Raw genomic sequence first — 25,923 nt, 5'->3', positions numbered from 1 at the left:
CGATCAGCATTTACCTGAAGAACAAAAACAAGTAACTAGTCTTATACGCCAGTCGATATTATTTGATCACGTCTACTATTTGAATGCTTCGAAAACAAAAGTTATCTCAATCGGACTTTCCTCTCATCTGGATTTCCAACCTGTGGTCAGGCTACACAGAAGCGGGGCGGCCGGTGTTGAACTACAGTTGCAGGAGTGGCACGCTCTTCAGGAATTGTTTCCAGTAATCGACAATTACATCGCTATTCCAGGTGAGCAGCTTCGTGTTTCCTACCCACTAAGTGAGCAACATGAATTGCTGATAACCACACTGTACAATCGCCGTCAGATCATTATAAGGAAGAAACCAGCTTACGGTTCCCTGGAGATAGTGTTCATCGCAGAAAGTTCGTGGCGGAACTTTATGAAGATATTTGTGTGCATCGAGCATGCGAAAGTTATGTGTGAAACAGTGTCGCCGTATCTGAAATCATATTTTGGAAACTGTGTGGAATCTTGCATTCTCGACCTTCGCGAACAATGTTTCGGTTGCACAGATATTTCCCCTGTCCATGCATGTAATAAGGAGAAGTTTGTGCTTTCCCATCTACATGGATGTACAAAACCTGAGCCTTTGTCTATACAAAACATCGACGGAAAAAGACTTTCCAAAGAAGTGTTTGTTTTTTGCGAGAACATGCTTGTGGAAAAAATAGTGAAACATTTTAATTCAGTGGTTGCAGCAGAAAATGGATATGATAGTGACACAATTCCTTATGTGGGTGAGTGAACAAACTTGAAGAATAAAAACTTGTTAAATAAAATGCTGATAAACTGGTGACACAATATAAACATTTTACATATGTGTGTGTGTGTGTGTGCGGCTCTTTTGAATTTTGTAAATATTGGTAATAAACAGGGATAAAATATATGTCTTGGCTTTTTTTCACTTATCACCCCTTTAAAAATCCTCATGGTTTATATTTTTACTGGTAACAATCGTTAATAACAACATTAATAATTAACTATATAATGAAAAAGTGTGTATTGTGGAATTGTCGAAGATAAAGCATGAGAGCTTTTCTTCACACTGGTAAAACTCGGTGTTAATAACAACATTAATAATTAACTATATAATGAAAAAGTGTGTATTGTGGATTTGTCGGAGATAAAGCATGAGAGCTTTTCTTCACACTGGTAAGAATCTGTGTTAATAACAACATTAATAATTAACTATACAATAAAAAAAATGTGAATTGTGGACTTGTCGGAGATAAAGCATGAGAGCTTTTCTGCACAGCGCTGGACACGCAAAGGCAAGTATCTTTATTTTCATTCTATTTCTAACAATGATTCGCTATTTTTTCTTGTCACTATAAAAAACTAATTCAATTTTTCTTTTATCACATCTGTCGCCATTTTGCTTGTTTTTGTTTAATTCCTCTTTATGCATTGAGGTTAATCGAAACATAACTTTAGACTTTTACATGGAATTGAAACATAGAATCTTGCCTCCTTTCATTGAATCGAACCTGTGACTCCTCTTTGATCACAAAACAATAGTGACGGCCATCTTGGTTATTTTACCTACTCTTTATGCATTTAAGCTAATCGGTACTGGGGCCCCACACGGCAAAACAACAGATTCTAATTTATCTTTATACATTAGCGGTAAAGTCTTTGCGTTGTAATCAAAAGGCATTTTGTTTTGATTTTTAATATCTGTTCCTGCCTAAATACTAATGGGGACTCAACACACTTCTTTTTTTTTTTAAACAACATCATTATCAGCCAATTTGACATTGTGAATCGAACCCGGGGACCTTTTCATTACAGCATAAACATCCTATTTCCAATTAGTTCATTTTCTCTTTGTGCACAAAAAGCTAATCGGAACTTTTAAACAAATACAATTGAATATCCAATTTTCACCAACATTGGGAATCGAACCCTCAACCACTTGGTTAAAACATCTCGCGGAATAAAAAACACCCCCCGCCCCGCGCCGCGCCCCGGTCGCCGCCGCCGCTAAACACAAAACGCGGCCGCCATTTTGATTTTATTCAAATACTATTTATGCACAGATGGACTAATCGGGACCTATAATGGCGGGACAAAACAATTGGCCTAATTTAACTACCTAGAGAATCGAACCCGCGACCTCTTCATTGCCAGGTGACAACATTAACCACTAACCCAACTCGATTTTCGAACTCAACCATTTTGTTGCCTTTATTTACACACAGGCTAATCGAGACCATTCAATATTGACATCGTCGCCTTGTAATCAACGGGTCCCAGGTTCGATACTCGGTGGAGGCACATAGTGGTCCGAATCACCACTTTTCAACTGTAGCTCCAATCCTGATTAGTTTTGCCGTGCATAAAACGGACTTAAAAAAACTAACTCAATCTATCAACCAATCAATATTGACTCTACCAGGAATCGAACCCTCGACGCCTCTTGTTTTACAGAGCAATAACCTTAGCCGCTAAACTTTCGGGGGTAAAGCACCTTCGGCGCCATCTTTAAATCATTTCTTCATGTCTTTGAATCATACGCAATGGTTGCGCGCGCATTTCCTCCACACACACACAAACATACGCACGTGTTAGGTTAGCATACATCAAGAAACAACGTGACAAACCCATTGACCCCCCTCCCCCCACCGCTTCCGATGTCTTCAAGGTGATCAGACACGTTCTGCTGACTCAACAATAAAATCACTCGTGGCCCACTACAACCGGATGTAACATAACACCAGGCGCATCAAATTTTTGCTGACGCGTAGGAACAAAATGCTGTCATTCTACTATGCTCCTGAAATTAAATTTCCTGAAAAAATTTTAGACCAATTTTTTCCGGAAGATTTCCTAAGAAGTGAATTTTTGCGGAAAATTTTCTAGAAGTACATTTGTAAGGAAATTTTTCTATAATAATTTTTTGCGGAAAACCTTCCAAATTATTTTCCAGGATAAATCCAATGTCAATATTTTAGAAATGGATACGCCTTTTCTTCCTTGCCTCATTGTTATCAAGTTGGAATTTTTAACGGAAAAGTTTTCGATTCAATTTTTCTCACAATGTGATTATTTAACTATCTCTCATCAAAAACTTTCTAAGTCGAAATAAACGTCTTCACGCAGATATGTTAATCGCAACTGGTCCTGTAGTTTCAAAGTGGGATCTGACCACTGACTAATGTAATTGTACCCCCAACTGGTACAGTGGGATCCATGAGTATTACCGTGCAAATTGTCCAGGACTATTTTCATTAATTTTTCTCTTACATCCTATGTGTTTTTAAGCGATGGATTTTATGTATGCTGGTGCAGAAGTTGTGAAAAGCTTGTTTTGAGCTTTCTTTTAATTCTTGAACCTCTTATTGAGTCAAATAAAGTGTACGAACATGACAATTTGCACGATAATACTCATGGATCCCACTGTACAAGCCAGAAATAACACGATCATGTGGCAAATGCGAAACGGACTAAGAACAAATGGAACAAGAGCGGAAAGCACAATCGCGAAAATTTTAATTTCGCGGTTATTCTGGTGACTCCCCATATCCTCCCAGATATTAGACTTTGAAGGGGTTTGGGAATTCACTGCAACGTAGATCTGTGCTGGCCACACACTGTCTGCAGGCCTTTTCACTAGTTGCCTTCTGGAGTAGTCGCAGAGGGCGACAAGCTTCAGCCGCTAAACATTCTACTCAGAGAATTCATGGAAAAGTCATTAATGCTCACAACACTGTCACGACTCCGTATAATGCATTTCGCCATGGATAGGCTTCCTAGTTAAGCTCAGAGAAGCTTAATCCGCCGCCGTTTACAACGCGCAAGGTCATTGACAGCGCTAGTCCACAAATGCGACAAGATTTTCGCGGGTGGGGAAATCTGGAGCAGCGTCACCGCCTGCAGAAACATCCACGAGTAAAAGTAGGCGCATATATTAATTAATTGAGGTCCTACCTCTGGCAAGGGAAAGGCCTGTGGAAAGAGACGAACTTGTGAATTGAACAAAGTGCGCTCACTGAACGGCGCAGGCAGACCAAGTTGACGGTATATCTCCCGTCCCGCATTCATGCCCCCTTTCAAATACCTTGACAATTGGACCCCTTCAAATACTTGCCCTCTTGAAAATTTTCAAATACCACACTGGTATCAAGTAAGGCAAGCTTTAGACGGCAGCATTTCCTTTGACACTTTTTGTAATGCTTCCAAAAATCTTATAGCATTTTCTAGAGCAGACCGTAGGTGTTATTTGGCGGGGGCAAATGGCAACACTTGCTTGCGCCCCCTCCCAATTTTCAGGTTTATGAAAATTTTCAAGTTAACTGTACTTTTGTTAAACCTCCTGGAACCTGAGGAGCAAAGTAGCGAGAAATATTTATGATTTTTCAGATGTGTCACTTATTTATCAAAATAGTCCTGCATGATTGGAAACTTTTTGATTCTGCCTCAAAGTTCGATTCCGCCCGCTCAAGGTCCCAAGTCGCTCCTATGGAGCAGACAATACTTTACAAGGAAGAATTCATGCTACATTCCGACGTGCAGAGAACATTAGATAATACGTATATAGCCTACTGCACGCAAGGCATGCCGAGTTATGCGGTTTTCATTTAATAACGAATACATTTCAAGAGGAAGAGATGTCATTTAAAAGAGGAAATGGTTAACAAACAAACTGAAACTGTACACATTTTTTATAACATCAACGTCACCTATATATTGAGATATTTCTGTCCATGAACCAGTGTTTACAATTGAGTGTATTCTTCCATACGTGTACCGCATTCGCTATAAAGTGTGTATTTAAGTAGTGTCATTGATTTGCCCAGAAAACGTTTCGAGAGAAACGCTTTACCTCTCGATTGAATAGTTAACGCCTTTTCAAAATGTTAAGTGATACATTGTTTACATCGGCCGCCAAGCGCGTAGCGAGGAGTAGGCTAAGGGGGCTGAAGCCTAAGGCATCATTCAAAGCTTTTAAGATAACAAAGATAAGATAACAAGAGAAATTTGCGCTTGGCAGAACATTGCTGGAATTTCCTGTTTCCCAAAGTAGTACTAATGGTACATACGTTTTAAAAGATATTCTTCAGAAATATAACTGAAATATTCTAAAATATGCTATTTTTTTTAAAAAATCAGAAATGCAAACTACAATTCTTTAAATATAATCTATATTATTTATAATTAGTTTTCTTTGTTTCCTCATTTGAAAATGTGTAGGAAGTAAATATCACAATCCATAGATAAGAAGAAAATATCGAAGGATGCACACAGAATGCCGGAGATAGCGCGGGGGGTTGTGGTGGAGGGGGCAAACCACAATCCTGCCTAGGGCGCCAAAATGTCTAAACTCCGCCCGGCCAAAGAATGGACTTGAAAAAATATCCTGGCTCCTGTATATTTCACTCATTTTTTCGATCTAAGGCATATTTTACATTGATTACTCTGTTCGAATACTAACCAAGTTAAATTTATTTCTGTTATTAACAATAAAAATAACGAACTTCTTGCTTTTTTGCAACTTGAAATGAAGGATGTCAATTTCCAGAGGGGGGAGGAGGGGTCGACTGACTTACCGACGCCCATGGAGAGAGTGCTTATCAACACCCAAAAGGCAAATGCGTTATAATATGATTATAAATAGTTCCAACTTTTAAATGAAATCAACACATGTCCGTTAGACAATTATAATTTTCGAAACATGTAAAATATTTTCATTTAATTTGATGAAGTGCCGACTGCAGAGCCTATTTCCTCGTGTTCGTGTCCAATATTTTCGCTTTACTGTCTAAATCCACTGATCTTTCAATATCGGGTCTGTCTGAAAACTATGCGTAGATATACCTGAGAACAATTGTTTGTACCCTATCTCATGTTGAAACCAAACGCCACACAAACATTGTCGCCTTTTGCGAAAAGACACTGCCTTTACACCATTGAATTCAATGTTATTCTTTTCAAAACCGGAAGTGCAGTTCCCGCCAGCGTCAAGGAAGCACAGAAATGTAAACATCCGGTGAATAGCGCTCATACTTGGCGGCAACCATTAGGTTTCGCCGTGCTGGCTTTGATGAGGGCGCCACCTGTTTCGAAAATGACCCAAAACGAAAAATTAAGCAACGCAGAATACCACGAGAATTCCCCCTTACTACGGCAACTAGACAAAGCCGATTGGTTCAGCTGTTCATGTGATCCTCCATGGCTTTCGACAGAAAAGACAAAAATAGAATTTCCAAGTCCGTTCTTTCGCAGGAACCACTGTAGCTACGGGGCCGTTGGCCGTCATTATATCTGCATTTGTGAACTAGAGCTCGCTCCTAATTGGTTATGCTACGCGAGGTGCTAAGGGAATTATGACCGATTGAATCTGTGAAATATACCATGGCATCAAAAGGTTATGAAATGTTGTCACTTTACACGGTAGAATTGCATCGTAGTAGAAATGTTAAGAAAAATGTCAAAGAAAATGCATTCATGTAAAACCTCGGTAGGGTGCAGTTTAGGTTGAGAGCCGCACGGATGCCAAATGCTCCACTTCTCAATTTAGCCTAGGTCCAGAACAGAGCTGCCCGCAACTGAAGATGAAGGGCTTTGGCTCTGTGACAGCGGCGGCGCCACAATCGATCATCTAGGGGTGCTGTGATGGGTTGCGGAATGAAATTTAAGGGGTGCGATGTTGAAAACAATGTTTTGGTTCGGTGTTTTAAGTCCACTTTGTGCACAGTAAGGCTAATCGGGACTGGACCTACAGTTTAAAGTGGGATCCGAACCCCCATGTGCCGTCACCGGGTATCGAACTGGGGAGCCTTTGATTACAAGCAGTGATGTGCCGTAGACTATAAGTTCACGTCTACATGCGTTGTCTACACGTAATCTACGCGTAGATTACATTGGGTTGTAGTTTACATAGACTACGTAGACAATCTAAAGTGCATTAAAATTAATTTTCAAGGCTTTCATGAAAGGAAAGTGACATTTTCAACTATATTGTTTCCTAACGAAATGAAAATAACCCTATTTACAACAAAATTTCTCTTCTCTTCTATTACCAACTATGGAAGAAGATAAATAGTATGCAAAAAACAACAACAGATGGCAGTCGTGAGGCAAGAGTGGTCTTTTCCCCATAAAACACTAGAATATTTCCTATATTAGGTTTCTTCCTAGATGAGAAATTGTTCGAATTTGGAAATAGTACGAAAAGTTCTCCTCACACAGGGCGCCCTTTGCTAAGTTATCACCTTTCGCCATGTTGTTTACATAGATTACGTAATCTACGTGTATAAAATAGTCTACGTGTAGAATGTAGACTATCGTTGTTTACGCGTAGACGCACATCACTGATTACAAGGCAACGACGCTACCACTGCGCCATAGGGGAGGCCGAAATCAATGTAAAAATGAAACGAATACACATATGCTTTAGCCACTACATCAAATACCAATGAACTTTCAGTAGGCTTCTATGAAAATTTGCCAAATTCACCAAAAAAGCTTTTTCAGTTTTCTTTCCTGCTTGTAAACGGATTTTCTGTAGTGTACAATAACGGTTGTCTCTGTTCAGCACCTAACATTCTGCGCTTAGTATGACGGTATGGTTTTCGTAAGTCATAGTGTAACATGACACTGTAAACGACATAAGTATTTTCGGTTGAATTAACAAAACACTTTATGGTAACTAAACGCGAAAAAATAGTAGCATTTACTAAATTTGCTAATTTTGGACAAATTCTTTTGTAACGATAAGCAGAAGGGAAATATGCACGACACTAAAGAGCATTTAGTACTGGTGAATAATCATGCCATTTATTTATCACCTGTTTAAACAAAGGTTTGGTTTCTAAAAGCTTTTTCTTTTGTTTTTCCAAACTTTTCTGTGAAGAGTTAACAGTATTTTCGGCTAAAAATTGGGTATGAAAAAGGTGTGCTGAAGGAGCACCCCTTCGCACCCCTCTGGCGCCGCCCCTGATGTGTGAAAAGAAGACTCAACTGTAAACAGGAACAAACATCTTACGAAACAGAGCACGGAACAGGGACAGAAATACGCTGAGAATGTTTACTGTGCTAGAAGTCTCCCTCGGGACAAATTCCGCAGATGCCTGTGAAAAGACGTTCGATAGTCAGGAAAACGTGGCTGTTATTATCGTCCCGTGATCGTAAGCCAGGCATTTTGGCTTTTGGATTCGGAGTGTGTACAGCCGTACACAAATATATGTATATGCAGTGTTCACGGTGAAAACTGTTACGAGAAGTAAGATGAGTCGCCACTGGTGTGAGGGATGCATGCATCATTCCTTCACTCATAGGCGCCGACTCCATGGGTATTGGGGGGGCCCGAGGCCCCTCCCCCAATGTTAACGATGTGGGGGCAGAGCCCCCCCAAATAATTTTGCTTAAGAGGATCTAATGTATTATCTTGCTTCTCTTGCAAAGTTTACTTTGAATTGCGCCACATGAACTTAGCTTTAAATACATATTTGAAATGTTCTAGACCATCAACTTTGGGGGGCTGAGACCGCTAAACCATCAACTATGGGGGGGGGCGCTATGATTAAAGACAGCAAAACACATTACTTATTACTATATACTAAATATGTAATTATGAGTATTGTTAAAATTTTTACTAAAAAGAGTTTCAAAAGACGATGTGCATGAACTAGGGTAGTGGATGGGACGTTCGGGCTACAAATGGCTCTCACATGATATTCAGAACGAGATCATTGATATATTAGGGAGATCAATTTTGCGCTCCGTGGTAGCAGATATTAAAAGTCGGGAATATTTTGCTATTATGGTTGACGAAACTTGTGACATATCCATGCGTGGACAATTAATATTCTGCATTCGAACTGTGAATAAAAAAAATGATATTTTTGAGGAATTCAAGGGCTTTTATGAGATTCCGAACACTGAGGCCAAAACTTAAAAAAGGGAGAGATTGAGTCATCCATTAATTTATTTCAGTGATCAGAGTCCTCCCAATAATTTTGACAAGTCGGCGCAGCTTTACACAAAAGAGGTTAGCGTGATGGTTACGATGAAGTCTTGCAGTCAAGGGGTCCCGGGTTCCATTCCCGGTGCAGGAATATTATACAGTGACCCTACTGAACTGTAGGTCCGGTCCCGACTAGCCTCCCCGAGTGCCAAGTGGACTTATACAAAACATTTTCGCAACATGAGGTTGAAGAGCTGCTACATTTAAATTTTATTCTGATCAGGATAGAAAACGTTGCAAAAAATTGATGCTCTAATTTTAGGAGGTGGGTGGGGGATGAGCCCAGTTGCACAGCGAGGGATGAAAGGGATGAACATGTGTTGTGGTCAGCCAGTAGAGCCTAAACATCACACGAAACCTGCACATATAGAATAAACGTTTGTTTTATTGGAAAGTTTTAATTGTATGTTCTTGCTGAAGTTTGTTTTGAATCCATCTTATGCACATATATGCTGATCAGTATTGGATCTACAGTTTAGTGTGTGTTTCGAACCGTGGACCATTTGATTACAGAAGACCAGTATGCTACCGGGTGATCCTTATGTGTTGTTGAGTGTACAAGGGGGTGGACTTTCCGAAGATGTCTTTCTGATGTATTATAAAGATTATTACACTTTCTGCTCAGATAGCCGAACCACCGGGTAGCCTTAATTGTAAGACGAATCCCTACACATAAAAATTATTTTTGACTTGCGTTAAAAAATGAACACGGCTCGCCATGAACATAATATAAGAGCTCGCTGCAACTGAGCAATAAAATGCTCACGGGACACATTGCATAACCTACCACCTGGTATAAAGTTTAATTACACAGTATGCATAACGCTTCGAGAATAATCACATAATGTGTTTGATATTTTACAATTACCATTAGCGTAATTATAGTTTAAGCGTTTTAATAACAGTGCCACAGACATTTGTGATTACGCAGAGAAATATAATTTTCGTTCGAGTTATCACTAGAAATTCAGTGGCTTTAATTTATTTACTCATTAGATAACTTTAAAATGGTGGAGTTCGCTTACAAACCTCATCTATGACGAAATGCGTGGTGTTTATTTCTCCTGAAATATCTTCGAAATAGTAGCACAAAAGCATCATTAATAATTAGCTTTCATGGTTGACTTTTTTACATCGCAATAATAAAATCATAATGTTCTCAATTTCTTGTCTGCAGATGGATTAGAATCAGTGTGCGAATTAACAGGGATATGCAGGCGATTTCCCCCCACAAAGAAAATTATTTTTATCTCTGCCGTTTTTATCGCCCTCAGACAAAATAGAATCGAAAGCATAAAGTATACTACTATTTCTTAACTATGCAACAATCACAAGTGAAAAATCATTGTGGTTTAAAGAAAAACACCATTCTGAAACTGACCAACCTTATCGAGCCAACAGCAGCCTGTTTTCCACTTATGTTTTCATGGTAGTGCTGATATTTTACATGTATTAAAGTGTTTACAAGAGATTTCTACGTAGGTTAGATGGACATGAATTTTGAACTTGGCAATAGGAATTTCGTCACGTTTTCGATGTTACATGTTTATAGCTCTCTTTGTTTGAGGTTTTCTTAGAATGTAAATAAACTAAGTGTTCCTAAATTACGTGTAAATGTTATCGTAAGATGTAATGACCTAGGTTAGAACTAGTGTTCTAAGGTACTTAGTTTACTGACTCAGGTGGGTTGTTACCAGTGGCGTATGCTGAGTCTAAGACCGGGCTATCTCACTATGACACCTGGTCCTAGGCTATGGAGGAAGGGAAAAGACTAAGCCGCGCGTCAGGTCAACTTTGCAGCAACTTTTCGCACACGTAGATCCAAACGTGTGCGCAGAATATAGTTCCGTTGAGACGGGTTCTATTCCGACATAACTGCATACTTGCAAGGAAACAGTTAATAAATTTTTAATATGTAGACAAAATAATATATACATTAGTAGATTTGTACCTGATCAGTTGCAATCACTGAGCAGACGAACTTGGAAACGCAGATCGCCAACTAGGCTGTCGGTAGCGGTGAATAAATTTAATCTTTGTAAGCCAAAAGCAATAACTCACCATAAATTCAAGGGACGCCTGTCGTTTACTCTTACTTTCTATCTTTTTGATCGCTCGATATAACCTAATTCTCCCCCGCACACGCACCCTCATGTTTCGAAGATATTTCGCGATTAAACAATAACTCATTTATTACACAGTTTATGCACAGAAATTGATTTAAAAATTAAAAATTGTGTGGTTTAGGTGACTAAAGAAGTAGAAATACATTCCGCTTGACATGCATGTACGGGTTTTGATGCGTTGATGGGTTGGCAATCCTGCCGATTCTCTCATTGTCTGCGATACGAAGAGCTCAGCGGTTCAGGTAAGACTGGCATGGATGATTCTGAGCGCCGTACTCGCGCGGATTAATGCTTAAAACCTCTGCAAACTTGACCTGACGCGCGGCTTAGACTCATTATTGACGTCTTCAAGGAAGACAGGTTGCCATCCCAACGGTAATCAGGTTGCAAACTTATAAAAATTCAGGTTGCCAACTTATAATAATTCATGTTGCCACTCCTAACAATGCAGGTTGCCAACTCATAAGAATCCAGGTTGCCAACTCATAAGAATTCATGTTGCCAACTCCTAAGAATCCAGGTTGCCAACTTCAGAATCGCCATTATCTTATTTTTCAAATCAGCTTAATTCACACAGTTTCTAAGAGATGTATCTTCAGTATTTTACTTTCTAGGCTTCAGGCTTCGCAGATAGCCTAGCTAGCCTAAAATATAGGCTCCTGGTTGTTACATCTGCACCAACTGCAGGTTTGTTTACATCACGAATGCCTGTGTTAGTATCTCCCGCCCGCCCGCTTGAATTCCGTATGCTTACAAGAAGTGGCCTCGATTATGGCCAGTGCCGGGTTAAGGTGGGTGCTATTGATGCTGCAGCATTAGGTCCATTCCTGAAATAGGCCAAGATGAAAACAGACGAGAATTTTCCGAAAGCTGAACAGTTTTCTTTTGCTATATTAACATGAAAATAAATATTTGAATGAAATTTGGAGTCCCAATTTCGGACGCCTAGACACAGAGTTACTTATTATACAGTTACTATTATTCTTTGCGCTGTAACGTAACTATAACGTCGTTGTGTTTATTGTTCACCGAAGATTTCAAGATATATCCGGCCACACTGCAACAGTTTGTGACGTAGGTGAAACACACCTATTCAAATTTGCATACACAAAAAAGCTCAGCTCCCGAAATGAAATCAGAAATACGCCACTGAGTGAGCACCCCCCTCCCCCCAAAGCAAAAAAGCTTAATTCACACAGTGATTAGAACTACCATGTAATGTTGAAATTCACATATGTATATTCAGATCCGTAGCTATAGAGATTTCGGCACCCAGGTCTAGAATAGACTGGCAACTGGAGAATTGCTTCGAGGTGAAACAGGCGTTCTCAAGATAAACCAAGGTTTAAGTAAGAAGTCACTTCCCAGATTTCTAATTCTTTGAATTTGTCTTCCGATGTGGCGACGAGTATCACTCGGGTCCTGTCACCTCTGAATACACAGGGGGTCCGGAACACCAGACCCCTCGCTAGTTACGCTTATGTTAATTATTCTGTTAATTTTTACACACCTTGTTCAAGAAAAAATTATCAAAGCTGGGAAAAATTTCTAGTTATTAAGCTTACATTGTGCAACCTCTCACATTTTGGGAATTTGAAAAATTGTGCAACCTTATTGACTGATCTTTATTCATGTCATCGATTTTATTAAAATACTAAGCATTTCTCCTTCCTTTTTTGAAATTTTAAATGAACGATGACAATTTCCGGGATGGAGAAGCTAATTGATAGTGAATTTAATGAATAGGCTATCTAATAATCTATTTGCTTAGTGATTTATCACAAAGTAACAACTTCATCCACAAGCTATCAAAACTGATGTTTATAAGATTGTTCAGTGACGTGTAAACAATAATATCTATGTGTAAAGAATGTAGTGTGTGTCATTTATCTAATCTACGCTCTCCAGGAGCGTTGCCACTGTGGGAAGGGGGCACTACCTCATCGTAAAATAGTCTGAGCACACCATGGGCGGTCGAAAAGGTCCACCTCTTGTAAAATGGCATCGTTTGAGATATTATGGTCGATAAACAAAATCGATGATCAATTCATTTGTATTCCGGTAGAATAACCAGAAGAAAAAATTAGGTAACTCAGAAAATTGAGTGGAAGCAGTTCTGAACTTCATTTTTTTATTCAACCACTCAAGGAAAAAAATGTTTCCATGCGTTTTCAAAATTAAAAAAAAATATATTTTTATTTTTTTGTGAGAGGTCAGACCAAACCAAACGCAAAAGCATGACCAAACCTCCAAAGATATTTCTGGAAGGAAATGCCTAAAAGTGTTTAACAAAACAGAATAACTATGTCATGCCATGAAGACGCATATGTCGGTAAGGCTCCATACATCTCGACTTTTCTTTGGAGGTGATGTGAACAGTACCACGCTCCGACGGGCTTTATCCTTCAGGGTTTCCCCAGGTCCCATTTGTTAGAAGCTGGGTGAACCCCACAGCCGCTTTATGCAGGGACAAGGTGGGGATAAAGTCCTACCTTAGATCAAGCACCCCGGGACTCGAACCCAGGTCCCCTCCGTGGCATCAGACCCCCTACCGGCTGGGCTACCTTGTTTATTATTAGTTTATGATAATTTTGTTTGGTTATTATTCAGTCCATACAAAAAATTCTGGCAACACCCCTGGACTGCACCAAATTACCTGAAAAGGAAGGCCATAAAGCTGATTTGTAAGAAGCATATCAGATTAAAACAAGGAGGAAAATGTTACCTACCTCGCCCCCACCACCGAGATGGTTCTTTCCAAGTTGAACGAGGTGGTCAAGTGATATGTAACCGGTCTTTTCGGAATCGCACAACTCGAACACATCCTTCAATTGCTGCGTGAATTCTCTCGTCAAAATTCCGCCATTCCTGTGTGGCATTGTATGACATGCCACAACATGTGTAACATGAAACTTAATCCCGCACTTCTATGCTTCTGACATGTATATGTTTTGTCTGGTATAGCATGAGTGTAAACATTTGCCTACCACTACAGAACGTTGTTTGGGTTTGCCACCTTCAAGAACACTTAACACAAGTTTTCACCAGGTTAAAAAAAAAAGTAACTCTTTCATAAAATCAACTTGTCACTTGATCACACTTGCACACCTATACTTGACGCACTTTTTAAAGTCGTAAACTTACCGCACACGCACACATTTGTCAACCGAACGTGAAAACACAACACGCAGCTGGCACGGACCAACCTGTCAAGAACGCGGTACAAATAGGAATGCCTTTCCTTCGGCGCGATCTGTCTGCTAGCACTGAAACATTACATCAATGCCATCTGTCGGCGCTTGAGCAAACCAAAACACTTTCGCTGCACTCGCAAATCGGGAAATCTTTATGAAAAATTAGTTTTCTCTTTCAAGTAAAGCAGTGGCAGGCGCGGGGAGGGCGATATGGAGGATCGCCCCCCCCACAACTGCCAGGATTTTCTATATATTATTATGCCTAACATTTGTTAAATACATTTTATCACCAAGTTTAAAGGGCTCGAGAATATTATTTTAAAGTGTGATTTTTAATCCACTTTATGCTCATGATTAGGGCTCGGATAATTATGCATATTGCATATGCAAATGCATATTTAAGGATTTTTAACCAAAAATGCATATTTCATATGCAGGTGCATATTTGTATGAAAGTAAGTTGATGCTGTGCATAGTTTTGTACTCACAACCAACACCTAGCATATGCTGTATCATGCGCGCCGACTACGTGGGTGCTCCGGGGCTCGAGCACCCACATAAATAATCTTGTAGGTGCACCGCACCCACAAGGTTTTTAGTTTGATAAAAACAAAATAGAATAAATATTTTTCACTTGCCATTATCAAAAAATAATAAGCAATTAAAACATTGAGATGGAAGTTAAAATTTCTAACCTCTAAAACATCATTGTTTCAAATGTGTTTGTGCAAAGGTAACCAAGCAACACATTCCCCTCTTCCTTGCCTGTCTCTGGCCAAGTCAAAGGCAGTCCCCACAAAAACAATGTAAGCATATTGTATTGTGAATAGAATCCCAACTTTTTGGCTTGCTTTGATGTTTCCTTACAAGTGACACACTATAATAGGCCCACTCCATTCGTCAACAAATGTTTTAAAATAACTACTTGCCGATATTGAGCACTAATAAAGAATAAACCGAAACACAAGGAAGCCGATTGTGACCGACTACCTCAATAGTTGATTTTTCTTATTTTGTTTGTTTCAATCAGATAAGAGCGGCGTGGTTTAAGATTTCAGTGAAGTTGTTTTCATGTAATCTGGATTGTTATCGTTAAGTTTGTTCTCCGAGAGACAATGGCTTGGAAGGACGCGGGAGCTTAGATTGTAGACTGGGAAGTTCTCATTTTCAGAAAAAAGGGGTGTTACCGTGTTAATAGTTAGTACAAAGAAGAGGGTCTACTGACCGGATGCGTGGAGCAAAAGCTCTTCGCCGGGCAAAGATTTTCGCAATTTTCAAACGTGGCACGGGACGCGTGTGGAAAGCTGAAACACAATATTGAGTATTGCTTCTTTACATACTTTCGAATTCGAACAGTAGGTTTGCTGGTCGCTATGGATAAATTCGTCATACCTTTGTCGTCGTCATCACAGGTGAATAATACTGACACTGAACATAGTGAAAAGCATGTTCAGTCAAAAAAATAAGGAACCCGAGAATGTGTCTTCTGCCAGTTCCTGTAGTACATTAGCAACAAGTGTCAAGAAATCGTCAGGCAGGTCATACCATGAAGGATGGAAAAAGACATTTCTTTGGATTTATTACGACAAAGAATTGGACAAAGTGTTCTGTAGTGTGTGTAAAAACGCTTTTGATTCCAGTATAGTGCTTCCGTCAGCAACTGCTACTTCTGCAGACTGGGATTCGTGTAATGCATTTGTTCGAAATGGATTTTCCCAGTGGCAAAAGGCAATTGAACGTTTCAGGGTTCACGAAAAATGTACACTTCATCATTCGTCTGACGTGGCACGGGACGCGTGTGGAAAGCTGAAACACAATATTGACTGCTCTGGCAACTACGAAACAAGGAACCAATGTGTCATCTCTTATCTCAACACATAAATTGGGAGATATGAGAAATGCACGCAAGGCGATTTTAAAGATAATAACGTCCCTCCAATTTTTAAGTCAGCAATTAGGGGTCACACCGATGAAGCATCAAATATTCATCAGTTGCTGCTGCTTAGAGCAGAAGATGCTCCCGAGTTGAAATCTTGGCTGCAGCGAACTACATATAAGTGGGTTTCTCACGATATATTGAATGAAATTGTCTCTTTATTATCCAGCGATGTACAGCAAAATATTGTGAAATCTATTAAGGCGGCACAATATTTTTTCTCATTGTAGATAAGACTTCCGACATATCAGTGAAGGAACAAATATCCATATGCTTCAGATTTGTCGATGAAAATCTGCAAGTTGAAAAAGTGTTGATGGGCTTCTATGAAGTAGCTTCAACAAGTTCTAAGACATTGTTTGAAGTCGTCCAGGATGTCATAAGACGTTTATCTCTCGACATAAAATATTGTCGTGGTCAATGTTATGATGGCGCGAGTAATGTCAGTGGACGTTTAACAGGATTACAAAGTAGGATTACTCAGTTGGAACCGAGAGCTATATTTGTTCATTGTTCGGCGCATAATTTGAATTTGGTAGTGCAAGATGCGATGCAAGGTATCAGTTATGTGGGAGACTTTCTGGTGATTCTTCGTGAATTAATATTATATCATTTGTAAGACATTCGCCAAAGAGGCTAGCAGTGTTTCAATCGCTACAAGAAGACAACGAAGATGGTGTTGTAAAAAACATTCCCAGACTGACTTTGCGACCATTCTGTCCCACAGGGTGGTGTGTGAGGGTAAAATCACTACAATTGTTGGAAAGTAATTATGACGTTCTCTTGAAATTTTTGGAAGATCTGTCAGAAGAAAAAAGTGAAGTCGGCGGGAAGGCCAGCGGATATTTTTCAAACCTGCATCAATTCAGATTTCTTATTTTCCTGAAAATGTTAATTTCAGTTTTCGGCAGGATTGAACAACTTCATTCTTCTTTTCAGAAGAAACCATTGTCATACCGAAAAATCAAAACTTTGGTGGAAACTTTGTCTGCAAGTTTAGCATCACAAAGGGATATATTTTTTGAGTTGTGGAGTGAAACCATGAGGAAAGCGGAGGAATTGAACATTGATGAACCAGTTTTGCCTAGAAAAAGGAAGATGCCAAAACGCTACGACGAAGGTAGTGATCTTCATACGTATCAAACGCCGGAGGAAATGTAGACAAATATTTTTTGAAATATTTGATGTTGCTGTGGATTCGCTAAATTGTAGATTTCAAACAAAGGTTTTGGAACTTGAAGCTTTTGCTATCGGTCAAATTGGTGCTGATCGAACTCTGCAGTTCTATGGGACAGACTTTGATAAAGACAAGCTAACATTGCACAGGGACATGTTTCTAGATGTGTGCAGAACGAACAATGAAAAAGTGGCCAACTTGTCAGACATTACAAATATTTTAAGTAGAGAAAACAGTGGTCCCATGCGTGAAATGCTCACAGAATTTGTGAAATTTGTACGGGTGATTTTAACTATACCTGTTACTTCTTGTACCTCTGAGCGGTCATTTTCAGCACTTAGACGATTGAAAACGTTTTTTGCGGTCAACAATGACCCAAGAAAGATTGAATGATTTGGGAATTTTGCATGTTCATAAAGAAATGACTAAAAATATTGACATTACCAAAATTGCAAACAAATTCATAAGTGCAAATGACGTAAGAAGGAATGTGTTTTATATTTAAAGTTAACATGTCATTATTATTATTATTATTATTATTTGGTACATAAAGTTAGTCATTTTGTAGTTTCTGTTCACAACAAAATCCTTGCATAGTTCTTTGTGCAATACAATTAAAATTATTTGCATTTATGAAGCTTTTTTTCATTTTAATTTGTATGAATGTGGTATTTTATTTTAGTAACGTGTTGATAATATCATTGCCTCTTGCAATCATTGTGCATGTAAGTTGTTTAAAGTATACAATACTTGATAATTACAGATCTAACCGCCATTGATATGCACCCACAGAAATTTTGTAAAGTCGGCGCCCTTGTGCTGTATTTATTATTCTTCTCCTCGCTTCTCTTCTATCTTTTTTTATCTTTTCTGTTTATCTTCTTTCCTTTTTCCTAGATTGTATGAAATGTGGCAAGTACGTCATTCTCACCTCAACAATCGACTAAGCTGGCAACGCCGCGTATAAGTTTCTTATCGCAAATGGACAATGTGTGGATGATCTGGAACTTGATGTGTCTTGATGTGACTTTGTTGCCCTAAAATATAGTCCACTTGTATCTTGCGAAGTGGAACGTGTGTTTATCAATATAAGACTATTCTAGCTGAAAACAGAAGGAGTTTCAAGTTCGAAAATTAGAGACATGTTGTTATCAAATGCAATCATGATCTTGATCTGTAGCGTTTATGTTTCATTTAAAGCAGAACCATATTAATTGAAAAAAATCTGTGTAGCGAATGAGCATTCAGAATAATGCATATTCATTGCCTGGCATGTAATCTTTCATAGTTTGTAATATACAGCATTTATAAATTAAACAGTTTTTTAAGTGCATATTTAAGTTCATATTTTACACTTTTTTAGTGCATATTTTGCGTTTTTTTAGTGCATAAATATCCAAGCCCACTAATCGAAACTGGACTTACAATTTAAATTTGGACAAGGGGTATACTTTCGTTCTCTGCGGGCAAAGAGCTGAACGAGAGGGATTTTAGTGTGCTTTGTTGATGGATTTAACATGATTGCTTATGGAATACATCAGTGGCATGCCCAACTCAGGAAAAGATGGAAACACACCTTACACCCTTTTGAAAATCCTGGGCACGCCACTGGAGTGCTTTCTTTACTTACTCCAGGAATGGAAGTGCAGAGGGGTGTTGACCGACTGTACCCCCTCGAGAATTACATCTAATTTCTTTTTTAATCGACAGATTTCAATATTTTATGTAATGTAAAAGTAGTTCCAGCGTTAGGAAAGCACAAATAACGGAGATATTTGATCCCAAAATATGGCCCACGTAACTTAAAACCTGCAATTTCGGAGTACTTTCGCACCTTTTTGGTAGTAAAACTGTTTGTATGCACATTAAAATAGTGAAAAACACATCGAAAATAACTATCAGCACCAAACCTAGCAATCCTAACCTAACTACATAAAATTAAGCTCCTGTTGTGGAATGTCGTTTTGGGTGCTATATTCACTTGCGTGAAACTTTTGGGCTGTTCTGCTTCACAGCAAAGTAACAAGCTAAGGTAACAGACGTACTTTACTTCACAATAACATACTCCCACAAGCTAAAAATAACTGAAAACGTTAACAGACAACAAAATCTTCATAAACCATGCAAATATTTCACTTTCTCACGGGGGTACAGAGGGTAGGTTACCACTGCAGAAAGCGCCAGATGGAAAGAAGAAAGAAAAAGAAAGTCATGCCAAAATGTGCCCCTGATTAGTTTTGATTTATTGAGTTGTGTTTTAAGTCCACTTTATGCACAGTAAGGCTAATCAGGACTTGACCTACAGTTTAAAGTGGGATCCGAACCACTATGAGCCTCCACCGGGTATCGAACCCGGGACCCCTTGATTACAAGGTGACGAAGATACCACTGCGCTTACTATCCGAACCCACTCATGATAACTGGACCTACAATTTAAATTTGGATCTGAACCATTGTGTAATATGCCTGAAAAGAGGATCGAACCAGAGACTCCTTGAGAGAATAGGTTTTTGCATTATCTTATTCACTTTACTTCCCATATCTGATCGTTCAGTTTACCGTGACAATAGGATGAAATTTGATAACGACATAAAATAGCAATCTATTCCAGCCCTGGGCCCCTATTTTTGCAAAACTATATGCTAATCTGTAGATCATGGAAGTCAGCTTGGTTCCTGTTTCCAGTAAAATGTTGTTTGTATAAAACATTGTAAGTGTACGCTAGAATTGATTCTCGGTGAGGTGAGGTACTGGATTGAAAATCGTCCCTCCCAACTGTAAATTCAGGATCCGCCACTGCGCAGTGGATACATGAAATTGAATTTCTAGCTTAGAAATACGTAACATTAAAAATTTAGAACAGTTTGACCCACCAAAGAGTGCACTAGTCATTTTAAAAACAGAACGCCTAACGCAGTAGATAGAAATCCTGTAATTCAAGCATGTTATTAAATCGTAACCTTCGAATCTGGTCGTTCGAGAATTTGATTAAGTGTTGAAATACCTATTACGGGTAATTAATTGTGTGCAGGTTCATTATCAATCAATCAACTATCTAAGGGCGTCCAAGAAGTCACGGCAATAGAGACATGAAACTTACTCTGGGTATTAACTTTGTCTATGTGGATATTTTTTAAACCTTAAACAAGAAAATAACATGAACATTCATTTTACTTCGTACAAAAACTTATTGTACGAAGTAAAAACAAACATTGATAAAAGACACCTGTGGAGTCGCTTGCAAAAATTTTCGATGTGTATCGATGGTCTGTGTGTATATATATATATATATAACTATAATTTGTAACGCATATTATTCATCACAGACGATTTATGGTGTTAATTATGGTGTATTCATCAAATAAATACTTTTTCGAAATTACCGGTGTACTGACAACATTGGTCGTGGTCAGAAGGAAGTAACAGGTGTGCCCAACATCTGGCTATGTCATTAAATCAATGCTCAGATGAGAAAAAAATATTTGAAATTTATCGTACAAAAAACTAATCTACCTATCTTTTTTACGATAAATTTCAAATATATAAATATTTTCTTTTCAATCAAAATGTTAAAGAAAGAGTGAGAAAATCCCCTGAAGGCCCATTATAGACATTGATGGATTCTTCAGGGGGCTTGTAGCTAACGAAACATTCCAGGAAAACATATTGGACAGCTGGAGTTGTATGTAATCTATGAATAAAAGTTGAACCGAAGACAATCTAAAACAAAGTTTCCTGTTTTGTGAAAAGCATAACTTTAATATATTACCTATCACATTTTGCAGTTTGTACTGTTGTAATTTAAATCGTACATCAGTAATGAATCGTTCCTGATTCACATTCTAACTTTAAAAGTGAGTCAAACACAAATTAGAAACTTCTACAACTCGAACACAAATCTTCCTCGCACAAAAAAACCTTGTATCGCGATAAAGAAAGGATAAGTATCAAAGCGTTTCACTTTTGTTTCTAACATGTCATCTGCAGGAGTGCAAGGGGATGTAAGGAAACGTTCACGCATCAACAAACTCTTCCTACTTTTCTTATGCACGATCTTTTTGTTGTGTAAAAGAAAATGCCCCTAGTTTCACTTCAGACTTCCAGAATGAACAAGGGGAAAAAATATGGAGGATATTTAATCTCATGTTTTCTTCTGTTTTATCTTACTTCCTTTAATCTTAAGACAGTTTAGTTTACTTTACCCATGCCACCTTATATTTTGCAACAAAGTTTCTGGTCCGGAAGGAAACTATTCAATTATTATAGTTTGTCACTTACCGTTCACTGGAACATTTTCACGTCATTTTGAATACGTACATAGCTTGCTCGACTTCACTGATATAGGCTCAGATAGTAATTGAAACTACTACAACAGCAACTAAATGCGAATTATTTCTTCATTAAGTTCACCAGGTAAAGTTGACATTTTATAATATAATATAAATTAGTATTTTATTTTATTTGAACCTGCTTCTAATTCGTCTCTCTCAAGAAACCGACTATCTAACTTCTTGCGGTTCTAGCACATATTAATGCTCGCGGTCCGGCCTACTTACACAAACATCGAAAATAATTTCAGAAAGTACATTTCCTTTACATAAATTGCAAATCAAATCATATCACAAATGTACGGTTATTAAATGCATTGTAAAGGATTATATATTACCCAAACAAAGTTGTAAAATAAATATAAACCTTTCAGATAATTTCAAAATTCAAAGGAACTATTTTTCATTATGTCGCCGACGGCGCAGGTGGTGAACTCTCAAAGTTGGATAATAAACCTTCTCGAGCAAGGCCTCATCTCCAGGAAGCTATCAACTCGCGGCAAGCCACGGCACCTAGCGACCTGTTGAGTGAGACGAGTCAAGGCAAAATGGATAATAAACCTTTTCCTGCTCCCACAAATATAGGCAATAATTAGGCTGGAGAGTTCGATTAACTAACCGATCTCTAACTACGCACTGGTAATGATCAGGCTGGAAAGTTCATACGAACTAACTGAACACTGATATTGCTTGTCAACTTTCAAAGTTCCTATTTAGTAAGACTTATATGTAATCCGCGTGAATGAGACGTTGACTAGAGACATCTACCGAATTGTTCCAAACAACTGTGATGTTACAAAACTATGAATCATCAACCAATAATATATTTTTTTAACCACGTTATTCATTGTTAAATTAGAATTAGAAATTCTTTATTCATTTCTAATAAAATGTAATCTTACTAAATATTAGTGCATGATTTGTTTCATTGGTTAACTTGCCATCTCTCGGATTAGCCTTGATTGTTTCATCCACGTATTTTGATGAAATTCGGTGCTCTGTTTGTAAGTGCACGAAGTATTCAATGAAACTTCAGATCCATTTCCTTTAAACATTGATTAGAATGCGAAAATTTTAGTAGAATTTGATAGATATGGGAAAAGCTGTAGTCCCAAATAAAAGTAAATAAATAAAATGAATAAATAGTAGAATTTGAGGCATTTCTAAATAACAGTTCACCAGTGGCGGCGATTAGAGGGTGGCGTGGGGTATAGTTGCGTCCTCCCACTTTTTGCCCCTGCACTATGCTACAGTGGCGGAGCGTGACCTTTCAAACAGTGTAAGCCTATCATGATGAAGGTTATTTCCCGTTGTGCTTATTTTTGGGCTGACATGGCTAGTGATTTATCCACACACATCGACCCCCCACCCCCATTTTTTCAGAACACTTCCCTGGAATTTTTCACCAAATTAAAAATTCTGGATAAATCTCTGGGATTGGTGTTTTCTTTACTAGGATGTGTATCTCCTACATTTCAACTGATAATTAAGTCAGTCTTATTCCTATCACAATGAGTAACGTAACGAGAAAAAAATATGCAAAGTTAGATAAAATGAATAATAATAATAATAATAATAGTAATAATAATAATAATAATAATAAAGAAACGAAAACAGAAGGAAAGAGAAAAGTGCAGAATACTGTTTACAACCGCATAACCAAGTATCAGCTTCGTACCCTGAATCACAAAATCGGCGGACTTTATTTTTCGTTTCTGTTACTATGCCTAGAAGGAAGGGGTGGGCCTACCTACATCCACAAATTTCTTCTTGGCAGCAAAACAAAATCCTTGCTGGATAACGGCTTCTGCACCAAGTTCTCCACCCCACCGCACAATCACACTCGTTTTATTCCATAATGCACTTCACTATCACACAACAGCACAGGGCCGACAGTCCACTTTCAATAGATAGAATTCGTAAAAGCAATACCTCGATAACAAGAACGGGGAAACAAAAAGAAACCAGATCCAAAATTGGTCACTGCTCAAAGCAGTGATCTTTCGGACTGTGAGGGGAATATCCCTTTCGGATATAAAAAAATCCCCTCTCTTGCCTTAAAATTCCCTATATTTAGTAAAAAAAATAAAAAAAATACAATATTAATTATAAAAGAAATGCTCACTAATTGTAGGGACATATCCAGAAATTTCTATCAAAGGACATGTAAGTGCTTTCTTAGGATACTGTAAAACCAAATCTAGCACCTAAAAGATCATAAACAGGCTTTTCGAACGCTGTTCGAAGAGTGTTTGAATCAGGGACTACGTAATTAATAATATTTTGTTCACATTTGACATGAGATTTGTAAAATTGGTTCAATCTTCAGCTTTCATTAACATTTATTTATTTATTTATTTATTTTTGCACTTTTTAGCTCAATGATTACCAGCTGAGTTCATACATAAACGGAAAACAGAGATCTTAATATTTCTGATGTTTATGCTCTCCTACAAGCTAAAAACAGAAACAAGAATTTAGCACATCAATGTGTATCTAGTTTTCCCGTATCCCGCTCATTTTTAGGTTTCTCCTTTTTCCCCTTCCTGTTAGATTTTTGCTTCAGAATTCCCTGTTCCTGGAAAAACCCTTGAAGCACCGCCGGCTCAAATTTCCTTTGCAGTCAACCATTCATACCCGACAACGCTGGAGCCCCTCCTTTTGCAGGACCTGTGTCTCGCTGGCGCGTATTCAGTAAAGCCAACTCAAGCATAAAGGTGCTAAATTTCGCACAAGTTTATAAAGTCGTTTGTAAGTTGGGGATATAAATAAAACAAGAGGGCACTTTTCGTTGTGGTTGAATTTTCTGAAACTTTTCACGTATAACGTCGAACCCATGCCGTTGGTTGAACCATTCGAATTTATATTTATATTTTTGTTATAAATTAATATTAATAATATGAAAATAACAGAACAATTTAGTAGTATGTAGCATAATTTCGGAGTTTAAACGACACCATGGATATCCAGAAGGAGCAAGGGGAGGAGACACTTCCTGAAAAATGAATGTCAACCATTTTCACACATATAATTTCATTTCAGTCACATCAAATTGTTAATTATTGTAAGGGCGTTGCAGAAAAATGTTAACTTCAAATTGAATTAGTATATGTTGAGAAGTTTACCCCAACCCCTGAAAATAAATACTTTGCTTAATCCTCCCTGGTGGAAAGAAATACTGCGGACGTCCATGAACAACACTTTTTCTAAACATGGGGTTTGCAACGCTGCTGTAAGCCTGTGGCCGTAGGTTTACAAACCTAGGGTTTGGCCCGCTCTTCTCCCTATATTCCTTGCTCTTCTCTATCCGGATACGGTAGGCACTGCTCCTTCGCGGTCAGAATTTTGTAAGGCATCATTCAGACGGCTTACAACTTTCCGCAAGCAAAATGCGGGAATTTCCCAGGTGTCCCCTGGTGCTGAAGTGTTGCAATCTAACAAACAGGATCTCGAAGACTGGTATCGGGCCGAGTGGAACTTTGAAGTTTTTACGAATTTTGCCATATAATTACATACATTTTACTAGAACTAATATAAAGTGTAAGCCCGGCTTACACGGCTTACATGGACGCTCCGCGCCTGCTATGCTATTATAAACCTTATGCACCAAGGAAAAGTAAACTGTCCTTTCCCCCTAGTTTTGGCACCTTGCCCCCCCCCCCCCAAATTGGAACCCAATCGCCACCAGTGCCGTTCACTTATTTAAAAACGATTTTCTAGGCTTGTTTCAATAAGCTTTTGATGAAAATAAAGTTTAAGACATGTCACCTTTTGTATTTTAAAAACAAGATATTTGCGAACTCCGGCCCAAACTGAACATAGAGCATATACGACCGTCTTCAGGCATAGACTAAGAAACGTGAGGAACTTTTGTTTTCTCTTGCGTCACAACGAGAACCAACTGAACTTGCCTCCTGTCAATGGGTAAAAACTGTTTCCCAAATGGTGTTGTACAGGGTGGCTCAATAAGTCACTTAACACCCCCAGTACAAGGCCACTGCGGCGCGCAACATGGAAATGGTGATGACCAATCGTTATCAGGCCAAGGGGGAACCACATTGACGCCACCCACACGGTCAGCGGCCATCTTGATGTCCGCCATCTTGATGTCCGCCATCTTGAATTCAACTTCAGAATTTTAAATGGGAAGGGGGTCGTGCGACATATCAA

General features: G+C 38.6%; 1 protein-coding gene across 4 annotated transcripts in view; it reads right to left on the bottom strand.

Annotated features, from left to right (window-relative positions):
- nuf (rab11 family-interacting protein nuf) overlaps positions 1-14,355 on the bottom strand; it is a 315,659-nt gene extending 301,304 nt beyond the window's left edge. For 3 of the 4 annotated variants that reach the window (XM_083136507.1, XM_083136509.1, XM_083136510.1), the window contains exon 1: positions 13,848-14,355. In XM_083136507.1, coding sequence (XP_082992633.1) covers positions 13,848-13,997 — 150 coding nt within the window. In that variant the 5' untranslated portion in view covers positions 13,998-14,355. The remainder of the gene's footprint in view (positions 1-13,847) is intronic. The other variant, XM_083136508.1, reaches the window with a different exon arrangement.
- Between the last annotated feature and the right edge of the window lie 11,568 nt (positions 14,356-25,923).

This window comes from Lepisma saccharinum, chromosome 15 (genome assembly GCF_977018435.1).
Source record: "Lepisma saccharinum chromosome 15, izLepSacc3.1, whole genome shotgun sequence".
Classification (NCBI taxonomy): Eukaryota; Metazoa; Arthropoda; class Insecta; order Zygentoma; family Lepismatidae; genus Lepisma; species Lepisma saccharinum.
Note: the sequence above shows the minus strand (reverse complement) of the source record. Positions and strands in the feature narration are given on the sequence as shown.